Raw genomic sequence first — 25,627 nt, 5'->3', positions numbered from 1 at the left:
CTCTCTCTCTTTCTCTCCATGTGTTGGGGTTGCCATGGGGATTGAGGAGGCTTGCCTCAGCGGCCCATAATTCCCAGGGAGTCTGTCTGGATGTGACATGTCCTTTTCAGCCGGTGTAGTTGAGATGCTGATTTACGTGTGTTTGTTGCACTTTACCACCACCTTTCCAGCTTCTCCAGCTGAGGCTCCAGGCTTTTAAAGGATCAGGGAATAAAGCCTGTTAGAGATCAGAGAAGGATTTGACTGAATGTTTATGATACAGGTTTAAAGTACTCAGGATTATCATTTCAACTTAATTATTTAATGAAGTTCCAACATTTGTGCCTTTTCTTTTCCTCCCTGTTTGGAACAGTTATTATTCTCCCAACCAGCCCTGCCCTCCTCCCTCCCAGTAGGCGTTCCTACAGTGCAGAGGAGTCCAATCACAGACCACTCTCTTACTCCATCCCTCTGTGGTCATCCTGTTAAGGACTTTTTTGTATTCACATTCTTTTTTTCTTTTTTTCCTGCTAACCCTCATTGAGCCACTTGAGCCTGGAGCAGATGGAAAGACTGTAGTTAAAGGAAAGTAAGCAAGCAGCAGAGATAGCAAGAACTGGCAGAGGCCATGCAGAGAGTGAGGCAGCCCAGCGACAATGCTTGGTAAACTGAAACACTGAACGCCAGAAAGTCTTTCTTCCCATTTAAGCCACCTGAGAAGGAATCAGACAGGACAACACTGACGGGAAACGTCAGCTCATCCCACCAGCTGAGCGTGTGCAGAGCAAAGACAAGGTTAGAGACGAGGAGAAGGAGAAGAGCTCTACAGATGAGAGTAAAAGCTGAGAGGTAGACGGAGGTCATCAGAAGGACCAGGAAAAGGATTGCTAGAGCTGTGTCCTCAAAGACTGCTTAAAGAAGAGGTGACACAGCAGCCAACAGAACAAACTGTTGCAAGAAAAGCAGAAAGTAAAGGAGCAAGGGAAGACAGAGCTAGGTAAGGATGGCCAACTCGGGTCTCCAGTTATTGGGTTATTTCTTGGCTTTGGGAGGCTGGATCGGCATCATTTCTACCACCGCCTTGCCCCAGTGGAAGCAGTCGTCGTATGCTGGGGATGCCATCATCACAGCCGTGGGTCTGTATGAGGGGCTGTGGATGAGCTGTGCCTCGCAGAGTACTGGACAGGTGCAGTGCAAGATCTTTGACTCCATGCTCTCGTTGGACAGTGAGTATGAAATCTGACTTTTATTAGACGCCTTTTCTCTGACCTCCTCTTTCCAGGACCGTGCATTAATAAAAGGCAGTACTACTTAGAGAAACTAGCCAAGAACTCCCAGAAGGATTCTTGTTTATTATGGATTTAGTTATTTTTTAGTAAATAATTTTAGCATTGTTAATGTAAAAATGAACTAAAAGTGGAACATGCTTATCCTACTGATGCAGCTTTATTGTGCCAATATTCTTGTTATCACAGAAAAACACATTTAAGATGAAGATTGGCTAAAATCCGGTCATCAAACGTCCCAAATAAATCCTTTTTCTTAGCGTTTCTTCTTCATTTCATATTCTGTTCTACAAATTTGGAAATTTAGTAACAAAGATTTGGATTGGACAACTTTTAACTGGTCGAGCTGAGCAAAGAAAGTTTAACTGAAAACATACTCCTTAAGTTTGTCCTTCACAGTTTCCCTGGAAACAGTTTCATGGCGTTTTGATATAAATTGCTTTATTTTATTACCACAGGCCCATTCATGTTCCTGCATGCAGCCTATAAATCAGCAGCAAAACAGAAAACAAGCTCCTACAATCTGAATGTATAAACTGTAAATCACACATATAATGCTGCTTTTCAAAGTTTTAATGAAGCTCATTTAAAACTGGAGCGCTTCATGAAACGTCAAAATGTGAGGAGCAGGAGGCGGTCAGGAATGTGGGGTTCAGACATAAATTAGCTCAGAATATGAGTCTGCTGTCATCTCTAATCTGTAAGTAGGACCCAGTGACTTATAATTAATGGCCGACAGATTAGAAGGATCCATCCATCTACTTTCTGCTTTAATCATCCTGTTAGAGTCTCTAATGAAAGAATAAAGGGGGTGGACATTTTCACACAACAGTGGAACTATAAATATGTTTTTCTCTCTGGTTTGACCCTGATGTTCTGATGCTGTAGCATTCATGCTTTAAAGCAACACATGGCACTTTGCAGTCATTTGGTATCTTGTGAGCCATTATATCCAAACATTTTCTAAAGCGTTCTGTGTGACGGGTGCCCGAGTTGATCTCCCATCTCCTTTGGCTGGTTGCAGCAGTGATAACAGTGTATTGTCTTTGGGGATGAATAGGAGCTGTTACGAGAAGAAAAGGGCAGTGTTGAGCCAAACACCAGAGATATTCCCAGAATGCGCTCCGTCTTCCCCACACGCTCACATTGTTCCATTTGTTCATTAACACAAGCAGCGGATGCAGATTAAAAACAGAGAGACAGAAGCCTTCTCCTAACTCTACATACATCTGAGAGAACACTAGCTAAACATTCTCAAGTTTATTTGGGGGTCTACAGACAGATTATGAAATGAAGCAGACCAATCATGTGTCTGGGGTTCACAGCAGGCATTCCAGCTCTGAATCTTAAATCTACACACCCTCAGACGTTGGTTTGAACCAGCCATCACACTGATGTGAGTTCTGAGGGAACTTTTCTCCGTGGTTACATTCACAGCAGGAGCAGCATGTGATGGTGGGTAGATTTGTTCTCCAGACTGTGCTGCGCTCGTCTGATGCTGTGAAGCAAGCCTAGCGGAAGCTGCAGGTTAACTGAGCTTCACGCTCAGAGAGGAGCTGATGATCGGCATCATTCACGGCTGAGCTGGTTGGCTCTTATTGTCAGTGCAGAGAGGACGGTGGTGCTGAAAGGACAGCTCACGAAACATCTGAGCATACTGAAGTCCCATCACCTTCATCTACACCTGTTATCCAGTTCAGGCTGTTCTACCTGTAGCACTTTGTGTCCAGTCCTGTGATGCCAGCGTTAAACTCTGCAAACTCAATTCAGCCACACAGACAGGAAATGAGGAAACAGATGAAGACACACACTCACACTCTTCATAGTTTATTTAAAATTCCAAGATATCTTTACATGCAAAATAAAGATCATTGTGGAATTCCTACAACCGTCCTCATTAATGCTGACTGCTGCTATCATGATATATGTGCCAAAAGGTTGTTAAATTCCTCAGAATATCAAATAAAAATAGGAAATGAACATATTTTCTGTCTCCATCACCCTTCTGACATTTTCGGTTAAGAAGCTCAACCTGTAGAGACACCAGTTAGAAACTGACGGTCTGCTGGTTCAAATCCCAGACACGGCTAAAATATGGAAGGAAGAAACATTCCTGAGCTCTGCCAAAGTCCTCTGGAGCAAGGCACTGAGCCTCGAGCTGCTCTGCATCAGCCAGTGTAACCCTTTCACTCTGACCGTACACGCTCATGTGTTTCTGCTTTTAGGCCCACATGTGTGTCTCACAATAACAGAGTGTAAAAGTCAGCTGCCTTGGGATAATGCAGTAATTACAATCATTTTTAAAAAGCTCAAAGCCAGTAAAAGCACCCTAACGGCATACATTAAAAATCACATGTGTAGTTTTGTACATAAGAGGATCATTTTTTCTCAGATTCTGAGAAAAAAGTTTAAAAAATAAGATTAAAGTCAGATCTCCAAGAAGATGGAGTTATGAGAAAAAGTTGAAGTTCTGACTTTTTACCCTCCCAGTTCTAACTTTTAAGTCAGATTCTGACTTCAATCTCAAAATTTTCCTCAAAATTATTCCTTTTTTATGAGACACTTTTCTCTTGGAATCTGAAAACAAAAAATCAGAACATAGATCTTTCTTTCTTTCTTTCTTTCTTTCTCTTTTTTATACATTCTGATTTTTCCCCCCTCGGATTTAATAAAGTTGATTCAAAAACCTTTTTCTCTATGAGTGTAGTCCTCTCCCATAGTTATGACAGTAGAGGTGATGGAGGAGAGTAGAAGAGGACTTGAAAACAGTCTTGTGTACTTGCGTCAATTATTTATTTTTTCTTGAGTAAATATCAGTTACTGTAGAATAATTTTAAAAGCGGTTATAAGAATAGCAACCATGTCTCCAAATGTAAAAAAGACTCAATGAATGGGGTTCTTTACTGTTTAAGGATATTAAAGGAGTATGCCATATAACTCTTGGATAAAGGGTTTATTGGTTTCTGCCTTTTTATAGGATTTATTGAAAATACAGAATAATACAGATAATAATAAAAAATAATAAATAATTATAATTGTACAGATAATACAGAATACCACCATAGTTAAACATGAAGTTTCACTGATATCAAAGATTAACATACAGCTTTTCTGTTTCAGTTATCAACGGTTGAATGTTGGTTTGACCAGAAACGATTCGGTTAGTTTTGTTATGATCCAGACTTTCCTGGTAGTGATGCTCTGCTTTAGTTTAACTTTGACATTGAGGGGGTTACAGATGGAATATGTTGAATTAGTCGAGTAGTTCCGTAATGATTGGGCAAACACAGATTACGTAGGACAGAGTCACGGTGACCTCACAATGGGACCTTACAGTGCCCACACACACACATGCACTAACTGAGAGCTTGTGGCTGGCACCACCAACCTTTATACTGAAAAAAGGATGGCCTATTGGGGAATCAGCCCACCCACCACTCCCTGATGTCCCTCCTCTTGGCCTCTCCCTCACCCCAAAGGCCCCTGGACACCCATGCTGGTGTTTTTACTGATTGAAACTGGTCAGATTGGTGTCACTATGCATCAGCACACACTCCTGCATACCCTCAGATGAAAGGAGAAAAGCCCCAGTGAATAAAAGAGAAGGATCTGAAAACCTCTCTGTGTTCAGACACTCCATCAAACAGAGCCATAAATCCAACTTCAAATATTCTTTGTCCTCCTTTCTCCATCATAAGTCCCTTCAGATCAGCTTCTGAAATGTGACTTCACTGCCCCACCATGAATGATAGTGTGTATTCCTGTCCCAATGATAAATGAGGTTTCTGTTCAGCCCAGTGGCTCTCTTTGAAAAGACTCTTCCTAGTACAACACTTTAGTACAACAGACTCACAAACATTTTAATCACACCTTCTTTAAACTGCCATGCATTTCATTTATCAAGGAATGCCATGGATAAAGTTTTTCAGTGTGCTGTTACAATACATATATATTTATAATCTTTCACAGGGACTTTAAGAACTGTCACACTAGTCTAGTTAATTTCAAAGAAAGTAGTCCTGACCTTTAAAAGTCAAAATTTGCCAGGAAATACTTAAACATAATTCTCTTTCAAAACCTTTTCTAAAAGTAGGCTACTGAAGAAACCACTGTCAGTCTGTTCTGTTTACTCTCACATTTGTTGATCATTGATTATTTTTGGACAGACTCATTTTCAGAACTACTTCCAGGTAATTAACCTGTGTGTCAGGCAAGTATACATGCAGCCCATGCACTGGCAAAGACATCAGGAAGAATGTTACAGCGGTGCTGGTAGCTTTGTGGTTATGCTCCATTCCCTAGAGAGAGGCTCTTTTAACTGTCTTAAACGTCACATTTGATGCAAAATACACTTTTTCAGGCTTTTCTAGCAGAAATATGCACCCTGTCCTGTCCACAATCCCCCTCAAGAATCTGAAAAATTAATTCCCTCTCCCCTCTCTTTCTCCACCTTTCAGAAAATGTGTGCTGAAATGAGCCGTTCTCAGATTTTCCCCTCATGATGTTATGTGGGGAGTTAGCCCCGCCCCTAGGTTCGATTGGCCCGCCCGTCTTGGAAGAAAATTCCACCCTCCTCTCCTGATCCTCCTCTTATCTGCCAGCCGAGAGGAGGATCAGGAGAGCCACATCTATTAATCCACATCCATTTCCTGAGAGGGGCGGAGTCAGACAGCTCATTAACATTTAAAGCTACAGACACAAACAGCTCGTCCTGAGCAGGGCTGAAACAAGGGGTTTTTTAGACAAACAAAAATCCAATACTGGTGTTTTTTCAGCAACAAATTTCTCAGGCATGTTTTTGAGGACCTCTGAGACCGATATTAACTTGTCTTAAAGGGCTAAAATATATGACCTTTAATATACAGTAGATATGTAAAAACCAACAGTTCCTGAGTTTCCACGAGGCTGGCTCTAAAAGCCACGGAAACCACTTTAGGTCCAGTAATAATGGTTGAAGCTTCTGAGGTACATGGAAGGATGACTAAAGTCTTGAAGGACACAGAAATCTCCAGCAACACTTGATGACTCTGCCGAAGGCTACAAGCCAAAACGCATCAGTCTAATTTAGTTGTTCTCTAACCTACAAGTGCTGCTGGATATTTCTGTTTCCTGTCTGATGTTGATATGCACATATTTAGAGTGAGGGTGTGACAGCATTTTTAACTTGGTGACTGCCAAAGGGCTTCAAATATTGTTTTCTCACACCACGGTCACTGTGACTACGTCCATGTTTAATACAGTCTGTGGTTGAAACAGGGAAACTGAGTTTCTTACTCAGTGTATGTGGTGAGAAAGTATTGCTGGTGTTTATTTTTACTAGTAAAGTTACGAATATTTCAAACATAAGCATAAATGTCAGAAACATAGGACCTGCATCAGTGTTAATTTTGGCAGCTATTTTTAATTTTAGTCTTAGTTTTAGTCTTTAAATGAAATGCATTTAAGTTTAAGTCTCATTTTAGTCATTTCTATCCTTTTAAGTTTTAGTCTAGACAAAAACTCAAAACATTTTAGTCAGTTTTAGTCCATAAAAAGTCCTTTACTTTTAGTCAGAGCATTTATTTTCTTGCCTAAATCTGGTACCAAGTCATGGTAGTGTGTTCTATACACCTTGTCAAACCTGGGGTCCCTGCTTTCTACAGCTGAGAGGCAGAAGAGCTACAGCTGCATTGTTTTTTGACAGATTTACCCACAGTGGAGAAAAATCACAGATTTTGAATGTCAGACGAAAACTACATTACATTTTATTCTAGTTTTAGTCATCTTGAGGAAAACTACACAGTTTTTGTCAGTTTTAGTCATCACAGATCTATTTTTGTTAGTTTAAGTCTAGTTTTTGTCATGGAAAAAAAGGCTGACAACGAATAATTTTAGTCATAGTTATAGTGGACAAAATTATCACTGACCTGCATACTTAATCTTCAAACTTTTTCACTCATAACCTTTCATGACACGTGTTTGTTTATTCCATACAGACTTAGCTCTGTGTGTCTCTCTGGTTTACTTTAATCTGGACGTAACATGCTCATTTTCACGGGACATCCAGGGGAAACTATGGATTCCTTTTTTTCAGGAGTGTAAAATGTTATTGGAATGAATGAATTTCAAACCAACCATGAACAGATAACATCCTAAATTAAAGCAATAATACTGATGAGTGAGATATGGGGTAAAGATAAGCAGAAATGCTAAAGCTTTAACCATTGTCAAACATTATAAGCCATTTAGATTGAGCTCACATCTTGTTTCAGGTCCACTTACATTCTTGAAGCACAGTTTGTAGAGTTGTAAGCAGAGTTAATTTCGTAGACTAAAACTATGACTAGAAATGTTAGTCAACATCCTTTTTTCCATGATAAACTAGACTGAGATGAGCCAAAAATCGATCCGTTATGACTAAAACTAAGAGTAAGTTTCATTTTCACCAAGATGACTAAACCTAGACTAAAATGTAACGTAGTTTTCATCTGACACTCAAAATCCATGATATTTCTCCACTGTGGGTAAAAGTGTAAAAATAAAATGAATCTGTAGCTCTTCTATCTCTCAGCTGTAGAAAGCAGGGACCCCAGGTTTGGCAGGGTGCAGAGAACACACTACCATGATTTGATACCAGATTTATGCAAGAAAATAAATGCTTGGACTAAAAGTAAAGACTAAAATGTGAGGACTTTTTATAGACTAAAACTAGACTAAAATGTTTTTAAGTTTTCATCAACCAAAACTAGACTAAAACTAAAAAGGGTAGAAATGGCTAAAATGTGACTAAAACTAAAAGACATAGGATCAAAAGACTCAGACTCAGACTAAAATTAAAAATAGCTGCCAAAATTAACACTGGTTGTAAGATTCAGAGGAATATTTAAGTGACTCTTCAGGTATCTGAGTTGTCTGATGTGATGTCCATTATCAATTGAAAATGAAAAAACTCAACTTTTGAAAACTCAGTTTAAGGTCCACTTCCTGGCTCTGAGGCTCTGCAGTAAAGCTTGATGCCCGTCTTGGATTTAGTTTTCTTCTAAACCAGTATATTCTTTAATACAAACAGACTCAAAGCTGAAGTCCTTACTGTTTGAAGTTAGGACCTTGGCTGGTATACCTGTGTACAAAGCTTTGATTTGTTAGCACTATTATATCAGAGTAAGGATATTGGAGTTTGCATGTTTACTGCTGCTACTGGGATTCTGACAGGGCTGCAGGTTGATGTAAATATGATGCTCTCAGTGACTTTTTAACAGTATTATTTAGTGTTCTGTATTGCATTCACTTTAACACATTAGTTTGAGGCAGTAGTGTCTGATCGCCGTGGCGACAGCCCCATGAAAACAATCTTGCTTTGTGACAAAGCCACACTAATCCCACTGTGTGAAGCATGTAAAGCAGGCCCTCCCACAGCTGCTCCATGTGACAGAGAGACTTCTGTGTTTCATCTGTGTCTATTCCACCTACATGTATTATGAGTGCATTTATTGTGCATTTGCACATATGTGTGTTTGTGTAATTATGTGTAAATATGCTCCTCCCACCAAGTTATGTGTGAGCTCAGACCAATGTGGGCAGAAATAAGATTTTTGAAAAGGCAACAACCACAGTGGAATGATGGGGATGATTTAAAACGATCATTTAAGGTCAAAGAGCTCAGCCAAGATGGTCACCTCTGCAAATTAAACAAAGATGAAAACATCCTGTTGAAAAGCAGGACAGTGGTGGACAGAAGTATTCACTCAGAAATGTGTGTGGTTTCCCATCAGCCCTGCATGCTGTGCAGTCTCATGTTCTTATAGTGGTCATGTTATGTCCAGAAATGTTTCAATGTTCTCATCCATTTTTCTGTTTTTCTCTTCCTTTCTTTTATTTCTTCTGTCATATCACTATCATTCATCATTCTGTGCCCCCCTCTGTTATCCCTGCCTCTTCCTTTCCTTTTCTTTATCTAGTCCACATTCAGACATGTCGGGCCCTCATGGTAGTGTCAGTACTGCTGGGTTTTATCGGGATCATCGTCAGCGTTGTGGGTATGAAGTGCACTAAGGTGGGAGATAACAACCCAGCCACCAAAACCCGCATTGCTGTCACGGGAGGGGCTCTCTTCGTACTTGCAGGTAGGATTTCTGGTCTGCTGTGTTGGAATCCAAAGATATACAGCAGTAATTCTCAAAAGCAAAGCGTTAAGAAAGAGTGGGCTAAATCTCTCATCAGGGATCTTCACAGTAATTAAGAGTCCCTGCTGTAAACAACAGTGGTCATTTTAGCTGCTGACCACAGGCTCAGAGGAGCAAACGAACAGAGAAAGGATCTGTCTGAATCTTTGTGTCGTTTAATCAACAGTAAATGCTTCAGAGAACTAACACTCTTACCAATGTTCTCTATCTTTGCAGGTGTGTGTACGCTGGTGTCTGTGTCTTGGTATGGCACTCAGGTGTCCTACCAGTTCTTCAATCCAAACACACCGCCTAACGCCAGGTATGTCAGCGTGCTAAACAGGCTCTACGGATGTTTATTAGAGCAAGGATTTATAAGTAACCTCCCTTATAAGTAAGTTCATGGACTTTACTGTCACCCATAGAAGCTCTTAAAAACATTACCCTCATTCACAAACAATTATGAAAAGAACATTTATTCTTAAAACACAATTTACCCAATTATATCAACATAAAACTGAAAAAACAATAGAAAGATTTAAATGTATATATGTACAAGATATTCAACTAATATATATGAGTCTGTGCATTTATGGTACGGTTGCAAGGAGTGCAAAGAGATCAAGTATGCTGAAAAGACGTGATCAAAATGTATAAAATATGCAGATTGACATGAAATAAAGTTTACACTGATAAACCCTTAAAGCTCCAGTGGCACGGGTCCGTGCCACAGGCACACCCCTTTGTAAATTGCTTGGTAACTTTTGAACCGTAAGTCATAGGAACCAACTTGTATTTTTCCTGTGAAAGCTCTGTGTTGTGCCTTTCTAAATATGTTCTCCATGCATTCGTAGCTCTTACAGGACATTTTCTAGTGAGCCCGGAACTTGGCTGACTTCCCAGGGTCTCTGAGAACAGCGTTGTCGTATACAACAAGAAGTGACACAGTTTAGAAAAACGTTAATGACTTTTGAAAAATACGTCGTAGACACTTTCTCTTTCTTTCCTCTGAAGGCTGACCCTCGATGTCTCTGTAGCCCTTAGGGACACAGTTGTTGCGAGCCCGGAACTTCTGTGACTTTTTGGGGTCTTTAAAGATTAAATCCAAGGCGTTACATCCAATAATAAGCATCTTTTTGTCCATTTTTAATCCATTTTTGATCATTTACTTTGGTTTTCTTCAGTGGGGAGTGCTGTATTTGTTGAGGGCAACATTTAGATGCAATGCATTGTGGGAGTTGTGGTTGACCAGTTGCTTCTCTACTGCTTAAAGGAACGACACAAATGAATCTAACTGCAAAAAAGTGCATGGACTTTTTTTGTATATGTGACCAAAGCTGGTAAAAACTCCTGCAAGTCGTCCGAGGTCATTTTTGAGTTTTTACACATTATGAAAGCGTGGATTCCCAGCTTTCTAATGGTGTATCATACACCTTAATCTGAACATATTTTACAAAGATATGCTCATTTGAATGTTAACTTCTAGTTCCTGCTTCTTCTGAGAAAACCAGGCTCAAAGTTTCAGGACTTCTCCTACCTTCAGGCAGGCCTGGTGATGGGTGTGAACAATAGCGCCACATTTACATAAAGTCCACCCAAACCAAGCTTGCAAGTCTGTTGATAATTCTTGCTGCTTCCTCATCATCTCTTCTACTTTTCTTCGCTGCAGGGTTCATCTTGAGGCTTGTTGTTAAAGGTGATAACTAGAAACAGCTGTATACGTGCCGAGGGGGGTGGCGTTTGAGCCATGCGGTGTTTGTTATTGTCCATCTCAATGGGCGAAACTGGGAACGATGGCAGACTGAGTGACCAATTATCACCCCGCAGTTTCGCTTTCCCCTCCCCTCAATATCCTTGCAGCAACTATGAGAATAGGGCATTTGAAAACACAAAATTAGTGCTTTTAAATATCAGATTTGTGTTACTTTTTTCTTCGAATAAATAGTTTAAATGTTGGACTTGCATAAAATGAGAAAAAATGAAAAATGATCATTTTGAAGAAAACGACTTTGTATCAATTTTTCTCAACCACCGGAATGCTGACTTGCAGGAACTTTATCTGGCTTTGGTCACATGTATGTAGATATTCTGAAAACTGTTGGGCACAGAATGTTTGTTTTTCAGTATTGAAAGAAAATGCTTAGTCACTATTGTTTACTGTTATCAATGGAAATCTTTTGAGTTTTAAATTCTCATTTTTTAAAATTTTGTCTTTAGAATCCAATAACTTTTTCAAAATTCAAGTGAAATAACTGTAGTTGATATATTCTTAAAGCCCAGGTTGTCCTGAAAAAAGATGTATAGAGCTTGGCTGTGCACCACAGGGTTAGTGTTTTACAAGCTTTTTAAGAAAAAAGTCCAGACGAGACATGATAGTGAAGAAAATAGCTGTGAGCTCTAAGGGTTAAAGCACATGTGCATCTGAGATAATACATTGTACCACAGTGACTTTTCTACAGTATAAAGTAAGTGAAGAGAGAGTGCAGGGCATTAAAACAGAGCTAAGTGCTCCTGAGATTAAAGTTATTCTGTGATACTGTGATAAACACGTGGCTGTTCATCAGCTCACATACATGGAACGTTTCTCTCTTCTTATCATGAAAACAGTCATCCAAGGATATGATATTCATCAAAATAAGAACACGTGTGAAAAATTCATCTATTTAGAAACACATCAAGAATCTGATGTCGTTTAAGGTGGTGTTTCCCAACCATTTTTCCTTGGAGCCCCCCCTACATGTACCTAAATAAAGCAGAGCCCCCCCTCCAGGACCCAAGAGACAAAAAAAGTGACTCACTGCTGCCAAAAATCTACATAGATTTGAATTGTTTCACAGATAAAACCCTATAAAGACCTATGCATGCTTTTCTTATCAAAAGACCTTTGTATAAACTACTTAATAACTGCTTTCTCATGGTTTTAGTCAATATTTGCAAATCTAATTTTGGAAGCCTCAGAGAAGACAAAGCCTCCTAAGATCTCTGGCACACCCCTGGGTCTGGTTGGGCACAATGTTCTAAGGCATCTTAAGATCATTCAAGGAAAATCTTAAAAAGATATTGGTGAATGACAATTGAGATCAACACTATAGGGAGGCTTCTTTAACATGACTTTGGGGTCGTATGACCTACCTGTCAACAGAAAATGTGTACTCCAAAAGAGATGTTGGTCTGCTCTCTGAGAAACTGGTCTTTTTGCTTTGGCAGAGAAATAAATGAAGGCTCAAGTCTTGGCAACATCAGGCTTTGCCCCACTGAATCCCCCCAGCTGTGTGTTGATGAACTAACCCACCTCTGTTTCTCTCACAAATATGTGCACTAATTATGAATCTTAATGATTAAAGCATTAATGCTGACAGCCCTAACATTTCGTCTAGACAAGTTATTAAAAAACGTCTTTATTCAAAAAAGCAATGAGAGTGGAAGGAGGTGGAGCTAAAACATGTCTCTGACAGATTCAGTGGGGCTCATCGTCAGCTGTGTTCATGCTGCCATTTTATAAAGCTCCAGAAATAAAAACATGAATCTGGAGAAACGAAAGTAGACTGGATTAAAACCATACTTTAAAGTTTTGGATGGATGAGTTGTTTTGCCTCTATTAAGTCAGATTTATAGATTTATAAAAGATTGTTGGCTAAAGGATATTTCTAAGTGGAGCTGTTTCATTTTTACCACAGTGTTGTATAGTTTTGTTGGCATATTAAATCTAAATTTGTATTTTAAATCACCTGAAACTGCCTAATGGGCAAAAAAAAAACAAAAAAAAAAAAACAAAAAAAAACAAACAAAAAAAAGAAAACAGAGGGAGTCTAGGTTTGGCTAAGGCTGCCATGTTTAACACTTCTGGCTTGTAATAAACCAAACAACAAGTAAATTTTAAATGAGGCGATAAATGAATGAACTGAGACAGATGTACAAAAAAATTTAGATGGTGAATCTAATTTCAAGGCAAATATCAAGTAAAAATACAGTGCTTAACAAATTTATTAGACCACCTGTCATATTTGTCCATCCAGCATCATGAAGTGCTTTAATGCAGACTCTTTCATTGTCAGTGAGCTCTCCACGTTTTACCATTTTGAACAGGAATGAGGGATTTCAAACTGAATTCCCCCAAATTTGAGCTGGCTCACTGGGCTTCTCTGAGAAGTCAGAAATGAATCAAGCATAACATTCAACCACTAAAACTCATTTTCTCTTCAGGAATGCAAGTAAATAACTATAATTTGACATATTAATCAAGAAATATTAATGTGCTTTACTATTTTTTCAGGTTTTTTGTCAATCAATAAATTTGAAATTTTATGGATAACAATAATAATTCTATTTTAGCATTAAAAATATCATTTTGGTTAAAGAGCTTCTACATATTGGTGTATTAACCATTGCAGAAACATAAAAAGGATTTTGGTAATTACCAATGCTGTTAATTTAGGGCAGCTGTGGCATAAACCTTACTTTTGGTGGTGGTCTAATAAATTTGTTAAGCACTGAATATTTGCTGATATTTTCAATTGAAATGCAGGTAGAAGAAGCTTTCTAGAAGAGTTATTATACCTGTGCTCTACAGTGATCCATGTTTATACAAGTCTTAGTTTAGCTGCTGATCATTTCTCATTAAAACTTTAAACAAAAAGAGCTCTAGCTGAAACAGTGGAGTCCTTTAAATGGAGCGTGTGGAGTTATGGATTCATGTTTGGCACTCATGTAGTAACTGTATGGGAACGCCATTGCTAGAGCAAGGGCAACATGGACGCCAAAAGATGGCTCGTTCTCCTCCTGGCTATCTATATAAGAATGATAATTTGATTTGTTCTATGTGCTTTGAACACAACATGGTGGAACAAGAGACAAGATGATAAAGGTGACTACCTAGAGCACAGGTGTCGAACTCAAGGCCCGGGGACCAAATCTGCCCCATGGAGCAGTTAAATCCGGCCCATAAGATGATCTGATATTTCTGTTATAACTGGCCCATCAGTATGAGGTCTGTATAAAAATGTGAACTTTTCCTTGATGATTTAAGATATCCTTGTTAAGTCACAAAATCTGAAAAAGTAAGGAGAAAAAATATTTAGATAAGAAGTCAGGAATGTGGGAAAAGAAATTAATTTGTGTTTTAATTTCACATTTTCAATTTAACATCTCACAATTAGGACAATTATTTCATATTTTCAACTCCAAACTTTGACTTCATAGTTTGACCTTTTAGACTCACAATTTAAAATTCTGAATCACATTTTGACTTTTAATTTCATGATTGCAAATTTTATTTCATATTTTCACCTTTTAAACTCATGGTTTTGACTTCTTTCTAATAAGTCCGCATTAAAAAAACATTATTTTTCGATTTCATGTTTTGACCTTTTTGAACTAATACACTTGCTTTTCTCAGACTGTGAGCTTTTAAACTTATCTTTTCAACTTTTTAAATGTCAGAATCATTTATCATCAGTGCTAAGGTTTTTTTTTCATATTTCATTACTGGTGAAATGAGGTTGACAGTTTATGGTTAAAACGGTGACCCTGTTAGGCCCTCAGGTTAGTCCTGAATCAAAAATCTGGCCCCTGCTGTGATTTCCCTGACCTAGATGAGGACTAATAAAGGGTCCTGGCTACCTTTTATTATAATAGGATTCAGTCTTTATTACTGGTCTATTATAGGTCACAACAGAGAGTACAGTCTAGACCAGCCCCCTTTGTAAAGTGTCTTAACATATTTTTGCTAGCACAAATTTTGTGCTATGTAAAAAAAGATTGATTGATTCAACAAATTCCATCGTAAAAGCTGAAGTCCATGGGCTCCGTCATTCCTAATGCCATAGCTAGCTTTTGTCTTGTAAGTTAAAACTCAAACATTAACTGCTGATTGGTCTGTTGAGGGTATTTCCATCTTAGCGGTACTTAAAACCAGGGTGTAGTAATTATCTCAATCATTAGCCTAAAACACAATTCCTGCTTAAAATCAATCACCTTGGCTGGACATATTTTTGATTTCCATTGAAAATGTGGGAATGATGGAGAACTATGGCTACCCTCTTTTGTTTTAGATCAGCAAGAGTTACTCTTAAAGTGAAGCATATATTCTAGACGGAGGATTCTTTGGGTTAGCATTCTTGTGTCTTTTATCGCTGCTATTCTTTGGATAAAGTTCTTTGAACTACAAACAGAAAGTGAGAACTAAATGAAGTAGCCCTTATATATCTTCTGTAAAACATTTCTGTGTTTTTCTCCCACAGGTATGAGTTCGGCTCTGCCCTGTTCGTGGGCTGGGCAGCAGCCAGTCTGATCATTCTGGGTGGCTCCTTGCTGTGCTGCTCATGCTCTAAAGATGAGATGCGAGGGCAGCAATATTATCGTCAATCACAGCCTTCCACAGCCAGGGAGTACGTCTAAACCCCATCCCTACAAAAAGCCTCCCAAACAGAGAGCAATGGACACGCTCAGCACTGTTCCCCTTTTTTTTAACTAGAATGCTTAAAAATCGGACAATTAGGGCTACTTTCACACTGGCACACACTTAAACAGTACACACACTTTAACACAAATACACAAACCAAATGGTGGGTTTTTGCACAGAAAGATACAGTCATAAATGGTAAAAGATGCACTACACGTTACACACAGTGAGTATGGGCCTGGAGCTAGAAATACTGTTTTAGTGCCGCTGAACTTCTGCAGCATGTCCTCTGCTTCCTGGTTGGCGCTGCATCTGCAGTTTGCCTCTGTATGTTCCTCCCCCACTGCTGCAGTAAAGCTGTGGAAAGCTACTTCTGAAAACGTTACAATGTGGCTCTTCTGGAGAAACAGAGGTTGGCCTAGTCTCTGCCGAGAAACCAGCTGTGATTGCAAAGGACACTGCCTTAAACTCAAAGCATAGCTGCAGGTAGACACAGAGACACAGTCTATGGAGCTGGAACTGTACCAGTGAGTTTTACTCCAAAGTAAGTAAAAAATGTAGATTTGATGCCTATTAAGCTCAATACTGAACCCATTACAGAGAAAATCTAAACTTCAGTCAGAGAGCCTACTGGGCTTCTGTCAGAATATCAGAAACAGATTTGTTTAGGAAAAGCTGAAGGAGTCATTTCAAAATCAAACATGGATTTTACCATCATGGGGCTAAAATTAACTTTAAATATGAAGTCCAAAAAAACACAAGACTCAAATGAAACTACCACGAAATATATGATACCTAAAGGAGATAGACAATTCCTCTGAGTACCTAATGTGTGTCAAAATGAGATGGCTTTCTACAAGTATGGACTCCAGTATGATAAACTGAATTAACATTTACAATAATGTAGTTAAGCAAAGACAAAACTATAAGTCATTACATAGAGTAAAGAGCTTGCAAGAGTGTTTTCAGCCCTCTGTGGAATCAGTGGTCAACGCTGACTTTTTTCAAGTGGAAACAACACATGTATGTAAATTAATGTGCTTAACAACCAAGTCAGAATCTTTATTTCTCAGCCATGTAGTGTAGTGTTGGTGCATTAACATAGCCAAGCTCTTGCCATTTTAAAACATTTGAATTTTAGGATGTTCCCTACCATTTGTTGAGGAAGTATCTCTGTGTTAGATGAAAGCAACAATCTTTGGGTTTAAAGACTTATTAGACAGAATGATACCAACCAAAAGAAGCCATTAAGAATCAGGCATAGTCAGATTGGAGGACACACAGAATCTAAAGTCAGAGCTTTTTGAGTCACAGATAGCTGGCGCTCTTTTAACCTGACCAAACCAACATGATGATTTAATTTTCAACTCACCTGTTAAGTCCAAGGTTAAGTTCAGAGTTCCTAATATCTGGAAAAAAACTGTTTTACAAAGCTGTTTTTACAAGAAGAGCATAGGTATTAAAACTGATTTATCTTTAAGCAAATAAATAATTTATCATTGTGTATTAATTTGACTTTAATAAGTTGGGAAACTTCAGGTTTTTCTTCATATCTTCCATAATGCGAGAAGCTGTCTGACCTAATAATACCAGACAATGCTGCTGGAATCCTCACTTTTAAAGGTTAAGGGTTGGATTGTGGGTAGTCGGTACAATAAGGATAAATGTGATGCTCTGACGGTTTTCAGAGGTGAGGCGGTCCTCCCCTGGGGGGAGGCACACAAGCTCAGGGGAGGCCCAGAACCATAAACAAGAAAAAGGTGATGTGCTTTGCCAACTTCAGCATGAGGCAAACTAGACAGATTTACAGTTAATGTAGGGACTATACTAAAGCCGACTATTAAAGTCAGGATTTTCGTGATGATGCTCATTGACCACAGTGTTCAATTAGCAAAGATGTACAGGCTAATGACAGCTGTGTGAAGCCTGGGGTCATATTGAAACAAAAGCCCCAAGTCCAGTGACCAAACCAGGGGGCTTAGTTGACAAGAAGTAAAAGGAATTTTGGCCACTGAAGGTACCAGGCAAGGCTGAAGGCGGAGGATGCTCTGCAGTTATGCAATCCTGCATCACCTGTATAGACACAAACTCAGAGTTACTGCTAAATTAGAGCATAGAGCATAAAAACCAGAAGTATAAGTTATTGAAACTAAATACCTGATTACCAAGGAAAGATGGATGGAAAAACACGCAGACCAAAATATCAAAAATTTAGAAATGTTGTGATAAAAATGCTTAAAGATGAGACACAAATGTTGGAAATATGGCTGTTTAAATCATTTTTAAGAGCGAGGGTGTAACAGAATGAATTACTTTCTTTATGGGAGGCTCACTCTCCCACACTTTAGCCTTGTTTCCACCAGATGGTACGGTTTGATTGAGGTTTGGTCTGGTCTGGTACGCTAAACCCCAAAATAGTTTGTGTTTTTACAGACAACCATCCCCTTACTTGGTGGCTGGGCTGTTAAAGGCTATGAATGTGAAGTCACATGCAGTGTGAGTCTACTGGTCCAGCCACAGAGTTATAGAAAGGATGAGAGACAGAAATCAGTAGGGAATAAGCAGTAAACAGCTTTATTTCAGCTGAAAGTGCTTTTTTAAAACTAACCACATCCTAATTATGTTAACCACCCTCAGATGATGGAATACGTGTCCAGAAACGGTCATAACGGTACGTTAATATGTGAATATGTCTAATCTATAACATAAAAAAAATCAAACATTAAGTCTGAAATACTGTGTGTGCTGATCTAGTTTTAAAAATAGGCTGAAGTTTTACAAACAACAACAAAGCGATCTTTTCACAGGTTACCTAAAGTAAGAAGTAGACGAATAACTATCTACAATACAGAGAATTAACTGCTCTAATGCTTCGTATTCAGAAAACTTTTACATTAATTCAGTTTCACATCATCACAGATAAACCAGGCTGATGTGATTCAGGCTCTGCTTTGTGTACTTAAAATCAAGTCCAGATAAACATCAGGAGACTAGATTTGTGGCCAGATACCAATATCCCGGACTAGGAAACAGTGTGGATCTCTGTCAAGTCCAAATATCCCGCTCCTCACAGAGCAGACCAGTGTTAATTTCATCAACTAAAACTATGACTAAAAATGTTCGTTGACAGCCTTTTTTTCCATGACAAAAACTAGACTAAGACTAACAAAAATAGATCTGTGATGACTAAAACTGACCAAAAAAAGGTCTAATTTTCATCAAGATGACTAAAACTAGACTAAAATGTAATGTAGTTTTTGGCAGAAATTCAAAATCTGTGATTTTTCTCCACTGTGGGTAAATCTGTCAAAAAACAATGCAGCTGTATCTATTCTGCCTCCCAGCTGTAGAAAGCAGGGACCCCAGGTTAAGCAGTGTGCAGAGAACACACTAGAATGATTTGGTACTAAATTTTGCAAGAAGATAAATGTGTGGATTAAAGTTAAAGACAAAAATGTGAGGACTTTTTATGGACTACAACTAGACTAAAATGTTTTGAGTTTTTGTCGACTAAAACCAGACTAAAACTAAAATGCATTTCATTTAAAGACTAAAACTAAGACTGAAATTAAAAATAGCTGCCAAAATTAACACTGGAGCAGACTTCCGTATTATGCAGCCTGGCGGCAAGCAGTCATGTTGCACGCTGACTTGTCATGTTGTGTGCCGCAGCACACTAAACCGGACCATTCACTGAAAACAACCTATTTGAAACCGCCCTGCTCTAACTCTTTACCAGATAGCAAACTCAAACACTCATTCGATATATTGAGAGACAATTTTCTGAAGCCTTTCCTGGAGTCAGTTATTTGGTATAAACACAATAAATGTAATATGCTCATTATCGCTTTCAGTATTTCAGTCCGACAGAAACTCAACCATGAAAGATGTAACTGACTCTCTAAACATGCTCTGTTATTTTAGCCTGCACACAGGCTGAGGCAGACATCCTGAGCTGAACAGTAATAATAGCCAGTTTTATGATGTCTAACTGCAACTTAAGGCTTTGTTAAGCCAGCTTACTTCAAGAAAGTCTGAGTATATAGAATGTTCTTCATGGTTTAACTCTCAGGTGTGTTCAGTGTCCTGTGTAATTAAGACTCCAGACGGCCTTTAAAAACAGCTGAGGGATTTCCTCTAGCCCTCATATCACTGACTAAGAGCTGCACACGGTCTCTACTGCAGGAGTGGAGGGGAACAGTTGGTAAAAGATGTCTGCTCTGTTTGTACCAAGTTTGAACACTGTTTTTATGATTTCAACATGTAACACTTTAATATAAAGGCTCTTTTCATCATGTTTCACACTTTTCCATTCTCTAACACCATGATTTTAGGTTTTTTAATCTCTTTTATAGCCATGTAAATAAAAACATTTACGGTGTTTCATGCATTTATCACTGAAGTCTAACTCATCATAAGCTAAAAGACACTAGAGCAGTGTAAAACATCTCTTCAGACGAGGACCATAAGCTAACATTAAGCTCAAACAGATTTATAAATAAAAAAATCATGTCATATCTAACCTCACCACATCAGAAATCACTGTCCTTCTATAACCATTACATAAATAACAATGGAATAAGCAACTTTTTAAAGACCTACCTAACTTAAGAGCCTTTAAACTGAACAGCCGGTCTGAATTGGCTCTTGAGTCCCCCCTTGATGCCCCTACATCAAGTTCCTTTGTGCGTCTCTCAAATGAGGCAGTCCATCACTGCTGTAGATAATAAAGCCATTAAGACTTCTAAGAATCACCCCAGCCCTCCCATTTCCTGGTCATACGGCCTCTCTTCTCGGTAGTCCCTTTTTTGGAGTGCTTTGTTATTCTCAGACTTTGGGGGTTGCGCCTCTAGAAGAAACTCGCTGTGCCCTTCAAATAAAAAGCAATGTAAGGCATCACTGGACTGTCAGTAGCAGCTGTGCTCTGAATGCCCAAAGTCCAACAACAAGGCTGATGAAGGACCTGTTTAGCTGTGTCCAACAAAAAGGAAAATATAGACCGACATCATGGAAAAAATAAGGAAGCCCTAAGAGGACATGCATCCATCCATTTCTGGGTGTTTTTCCAGCGATAGCCGGTACAGTTCAGCTGCTTTCTTGAGATCTTGATTTCTCTCAGTCTCTGGATAACAACGCTAGGTTTCTCATGATGACAACAAATTAGTTTAAGTAGTTTCAAAAAAGCCAGAGAAATTAATGCAGAAGTGGGACTACGGATCGTAAGTGTGATTATAGCCTGATCTGGCAGATTTACCCCTGAAATCAACACCTGCTTTGCGTTTCTGCTGCACAGCACTTTGCACGGATCAAAGACGTGTGATTGGAAGCGTTCCTGGAGTGCAGCGATGTTGATTTCACATTCATTTTGATCATTTTCCATGACTTTATTGCTTCTGTCATGGGTGAGTACATCTGGAAGTTAAAAAGTTTGTTTTCTAAAAAGGATGTGGTTTTCATTTCAAATGTGGTAGTTTTGTAGCTCTATGACCTGCTGACCGACAGGTGACCTGTTGCTTTGTGCCGCATTTGAAGCTTAACAAGATGACTGTACAGAAAGGATGAGTGCTCAGTGAGGAAGTCCCTAGGCTCACTTAAATCCTTATTACGTCTCCTCAAGTCAACCATGCCGACTGATGGGCAGCAAGAAGCCCCCACTTCACTGGGGTTGTTGAGTGGGAACCCTTATATTTGCTGGTGTTTCGTTCTGTTAATACAGAATGAGATACAACGTTGATGGTTTACTACCAGGAGTCTGTGCACTGTGTTGTATTATGAAGCTGTCTGGATGCTTTGCACATTTTCCGGTTTGGATTGATCTGGAGTGGAGTGGCACTTCTGGGACACGCCAGAGATGGACCAGAGTGTGTGCAGTGGAATTGAAAAGCTTTATTAGAAAGGGAGTATTTTGATCACCAGTGTGCTTTGCAAGTGGGATGCTGTGGACAGCTGTGCAGACAGACTTTGTGGAATTTGGGGGTTAGGGTTTTGGGTCTGGTCAGCCCCCAAAAACAATTGCTTTAATTCTCTGCAGTGTATCATAGTAAACTACAATCAAGGCCACATTTAGGATGACCTCCAGAGAGCTTTCTTTTCCCTCTACAGTGTGCTCGGTTACATTTGTACCATTAACAATTGAGAGCACACAGTGCTCCCTGCACATAGAAGTCATGAGTGTAAACAAACCAAATGTCTAAGTGAGAGAAGAATGACACCGTTGGTGTTGAAGGAACTACAAGATGAGAAAATGTTGCTGAGCTCTGGAAACAACATCCCTGCTTTTATGATGTCTACCAAAAGTGAAAAAGCAGCCTTCAGCACTTCACCTGCATAGTGAGTAACTGCTGTTAGCATTAGCATCTAGCCCCTCCAGCAAAGCCCCTCTTCCATCCAACACCATCAGTTGGTTGGGTACCACAGGTACCACCATGTGGTCTGTCATGACTATGGATCAAGTCCCAGCATACTTAAAGACCCTGTAAAGTGAAATCCAAGATTTTTGTCCTAACACACCAGAACATTTTGGAAAATGGTTGCTGTAAGCATGAAAACACTGAGATCTACATGTGACTGAATTTTGGTTTAAGATTGTTAACTGCTGTTTTTCTGTTCATTGTGAGGTAAATTTGCCAAAATCTATCAGCCACAGATGTCTGGGGATCATTTAAAGCATCATAACAGAGATTTGAGTCAGTAAAAGGACTGTTTCTTCTCTGGTGCAGAGTCAGGCCGCCACACTCTGCTCAGAGGTCAACATTCAGACTGTAACATTTTTTAAAACTGAGAAGATCGTGTTTCTCCTGAGTGGGCGTGGCTTCAGCTCATTCAACAGACACGCCCACAACATCCTGGAGCAGATTTTACTGCCTCATTTTTCGTGATTTTGAAGCTTACTTTTATAAACCTAGAGATGTTTTTTTTTGACTGAGATTTGAACTAGGGGTTCATGACAGAGTGACCTGTCATACAGCAAACCTAGATATGGATTTATTTTCACTTTACAGGGTCTTTAAGACTCTATGATCATCTAATGAAACAGAGAAAAAGACTGTAGTCTGACATCAGCATAACTCCTAGGGAAAACAGCATTCTTATCCCTAGATGACATGATTAATAGGTCAGGTCCCATAGAAAACAAACTAATTTATTATTAGTTATCAAAGAAAAACTTAGTTAACTTAAATGCATGATAGCATCTGTGAAAAGAGTTTTTATGATAGTAAAATCATGGTGAACAACAAAAAAGAGGGTATTTCAAATGAACCCCAACTATTCCTAAGAAAATATTTAATTATCAGTTATCCTTAGAATAGCCTGAAAGTATCAGTTCATCCATTCTCCATGGTTGTTTTAAGTTCGCATTAATGCTGCTGCTGGCTAACAGCAGCTCTCCTCACATCTTTCCTGCCGTTTTGCTAACATCTTCACACTCATCAAACATCTTTTGTCTTTCTAACTCTGAATATCTGCTGTGAGAATCTGAGAGGTCTTGATGTATCTCTTATTTCCCCTCGCGTCCTCTAATCCTGTTCTTTTCTGACTGTCTTCTTCTCTCCTCTAATTCAGGGCAGAGTTGTTGAGTGAAACTAGTTTCCCTGACTGATCAGCCCCCGCCTTTTTATCGAGGACTGTCCGACTGTCCAACCACTGTCTTCCCCCTTTTTTCCTGTTACTTCTTAGACCCTAAATTTGTCCTCTTTTAGAATAATCCCCCTTTTCTTCAGATGCACCTTAAAAGTTTCAATGGGAAACTAGATAAATTGTCTTCTCCTATTTTTCCTACCTTCTGAGCCTTTTCTGTAAATATGGACTGTTTAAGGATACGTGATCTGACCTATTTAAGAGAGGAGGTGACCTCCATTTCTGCTCCTCACCCACAAGCCCACAAACGCTCATTTATTGGCTGAAAGTTAACAATGTGCCAAAAAACATTGTGGTTTTGTTGTGCTGATTTATGAGTTCTTTATATCCTATGACCTCTGGGTTTTGGTTTTCTTTTCCCTCTCGTTTTTCTTTTTGGTAAATGGATTATTTTGCTTTTGTTTTGTTTGTTGTGACTGTACTTTAACTGAAACATGTCTTTTTTCCCTTTTGAATTGCAGACCAAATGTTAAAAGTACCCCACCAGAGAAAAGGGAGCAGTACTTGTAGTTTGGGAGAGTCTTCTGGCACTACAAAGGTTTAGATTCTGTCAACCCTCTCACAGAGGAATTCAAAACAGACAAACAGACATGATTAAAGACAGACACATGAAAAGTAACCTTACAGTATGAAGTATAATATCTGCCAATGTAAAATCGGATTGGGACTGAGAAACAGTACTATGGATGACACTGGAACTGATCTCGAATCCTTGTCTTGTCTGTTTTGTTGACTTTGGGAGAGACATCCATTCAGGGTATGTTTTCTATAACATTGTTAAAATGCCCAGGTGTATATACCATCTTCTTCTTCTTTTTTTACTACATATATTATGTCCTACTGCAGTGCCTTATAACAAATTTGTTTTTTTTGACTTCAAGGATTCATTAAAGTCTCCCATCCTGTCCAATGGATGAGTCCATAGGTTCTCTGCCAGCATTCTCTGTCTTTTTCTATTGTTGCAATTCTAAAACTGAATGTGAAGCTATGTTAGGGTACCACTTAAAACCACAAACACACAACAGAACGTACACATGGTGCCACTGTTTGTAAGATGCTGTGTGCCAGCTTCCACTGTAGCCTGGATTGAGGATATACCCCGTAGGTTTGTTTTGTTTTCTTTTACTATGCCAATAGGATTTTGTGTGAATGGCAGTCGTTGTCTTATTGACTCTTAAGATGTACTGTACTGAGTGCTGTCTCCTGTACTAAGGAACACCAGTCTGCTGAGTGTTCAAATGCCCCTCTGATGCCTGCATTTATTTACCATGCTATTCTTTTCTCTAATATTTACCTCCTCGATGTTGTGTATCATCTCATTACAGTATACCCCTGTCTGTTTCTTTTAGAATAAACAGAGACATAAATGTGATCCAATTGAGTCCAAGCTTCATTTGTTCTCTCCTGACTCTCTGCCCTTGCCTGACTCAGTCACACTCCTCCCATGTGGTCCTCGTCCACAGCTCAAATACTTCTTTTGCACCCTGTTGTTCAATAATTGCACACATGAAATTCCACTTCTGCTCCACTGGACTTTGGCACACTCACTGTGGTGGACTCACAAAGTTAACACTGCTGCTTCAACAGACAACAACACTTGAATGTTCTTTTTTCAACAACACTTAGAGGTTTGCATGTTAAACTTCTTTCAAGGTAGTGGCTTTATGTGAGAAAATATTCTACATCCCAGCAGATGAAGCTGGAGCAAAAACTTTTTTAAATTATGAAATGAAGTCATTCATAGAGGATATGTTTAGATTAGAAGTCCAGAATTTGAGGGTCAAAATCACTGGACTTCCACCTTAACCCTTAGAGCTCACCCCTTTGTAGATTGATTGGTAACTTTTGAACTGTAAGTCGTAGACCCTAACTTGTTTTTTCCTGTGAAAGCTCTGTGTTGTGCCTTTCTAAATATGTTCTCCCTGCATTCGTAGCTCTTACAGAACATTTTCTAGTGAGACTGGAACTTGGCTGACTTTCCAGGGTATCTGAGGACAGCGTTGTTGTACACAACAAGAAGTGACACAGTTTAGAAAAACATTAATAACTTTTGAACCATAAGTCACAGACACTCTTTTTTTCCTCTGAAAGCTGACCATTTTGCCGTTCGTTTGCTACCCTCGATGTCTCCATAGCCCTTAAGGACACCTTTCTAGCCAGACTGAAACTTAAGTGACTTTTCA

The 25,627-nt window shown here is 39.1% G+C and overlaps 1 protein-coding gene across 2 annotated transcripts; it reads left to right on the top strand.

Annotated features, from left to right (window-relative positions):
- The first annotated feature begins 520 nt into the window (after nt 1-520).
- On the top strand, nt 521-24,794 carry cldn19 (claudin 19). 2 transcript variants are annotated; one of them, XM_041782986.1, is made up of 5 exons: nt 521-1,205; nt 9,203-9,367; nt 9,644-9,728; nt 15,646-15,792; nt 23,906-24,794. In XM_041782986.1, the coding sequence occupies exons 1-5, from the start codon at nt 983-985 to the stop codon at nt 23,952-23,954; spliced, it is 669 nt and encodes a 222-aa protein (XP_041638920.1). In that variant the 5' UTR covers nt 521-982; the 3' UTR covers nt 23,955-24,794. The 2 variants fall into 2 exon arrangements, with proteins under 2 accessions (XP_041638920.1, XP_041638921.1); XM_041782987.1 differs by having other exon boundaries at nt 23,370-24,794.
- Nucleotides 24,795-25,627: the final 833 nt, after the last annotated feature.

Source organism: Cheilinus undulatus, linkage group 3, assembly GCF_018320785.1.
Source record: "Cheilinus undulatus linkage group 3, ASM1832078v1, whole genome shotgun sequence".
Taxonomy (NCBI): Eukaryota; Metazoa; Chordata; class Actinopteri; order Labriformes; family Labridae; genus Cheilinus; species Cheilinus undulatus.
Note: the sequence above shows the minus strand (reverse complement) of the source record. Positions and strands in the feature narration are given on the sequence as shown.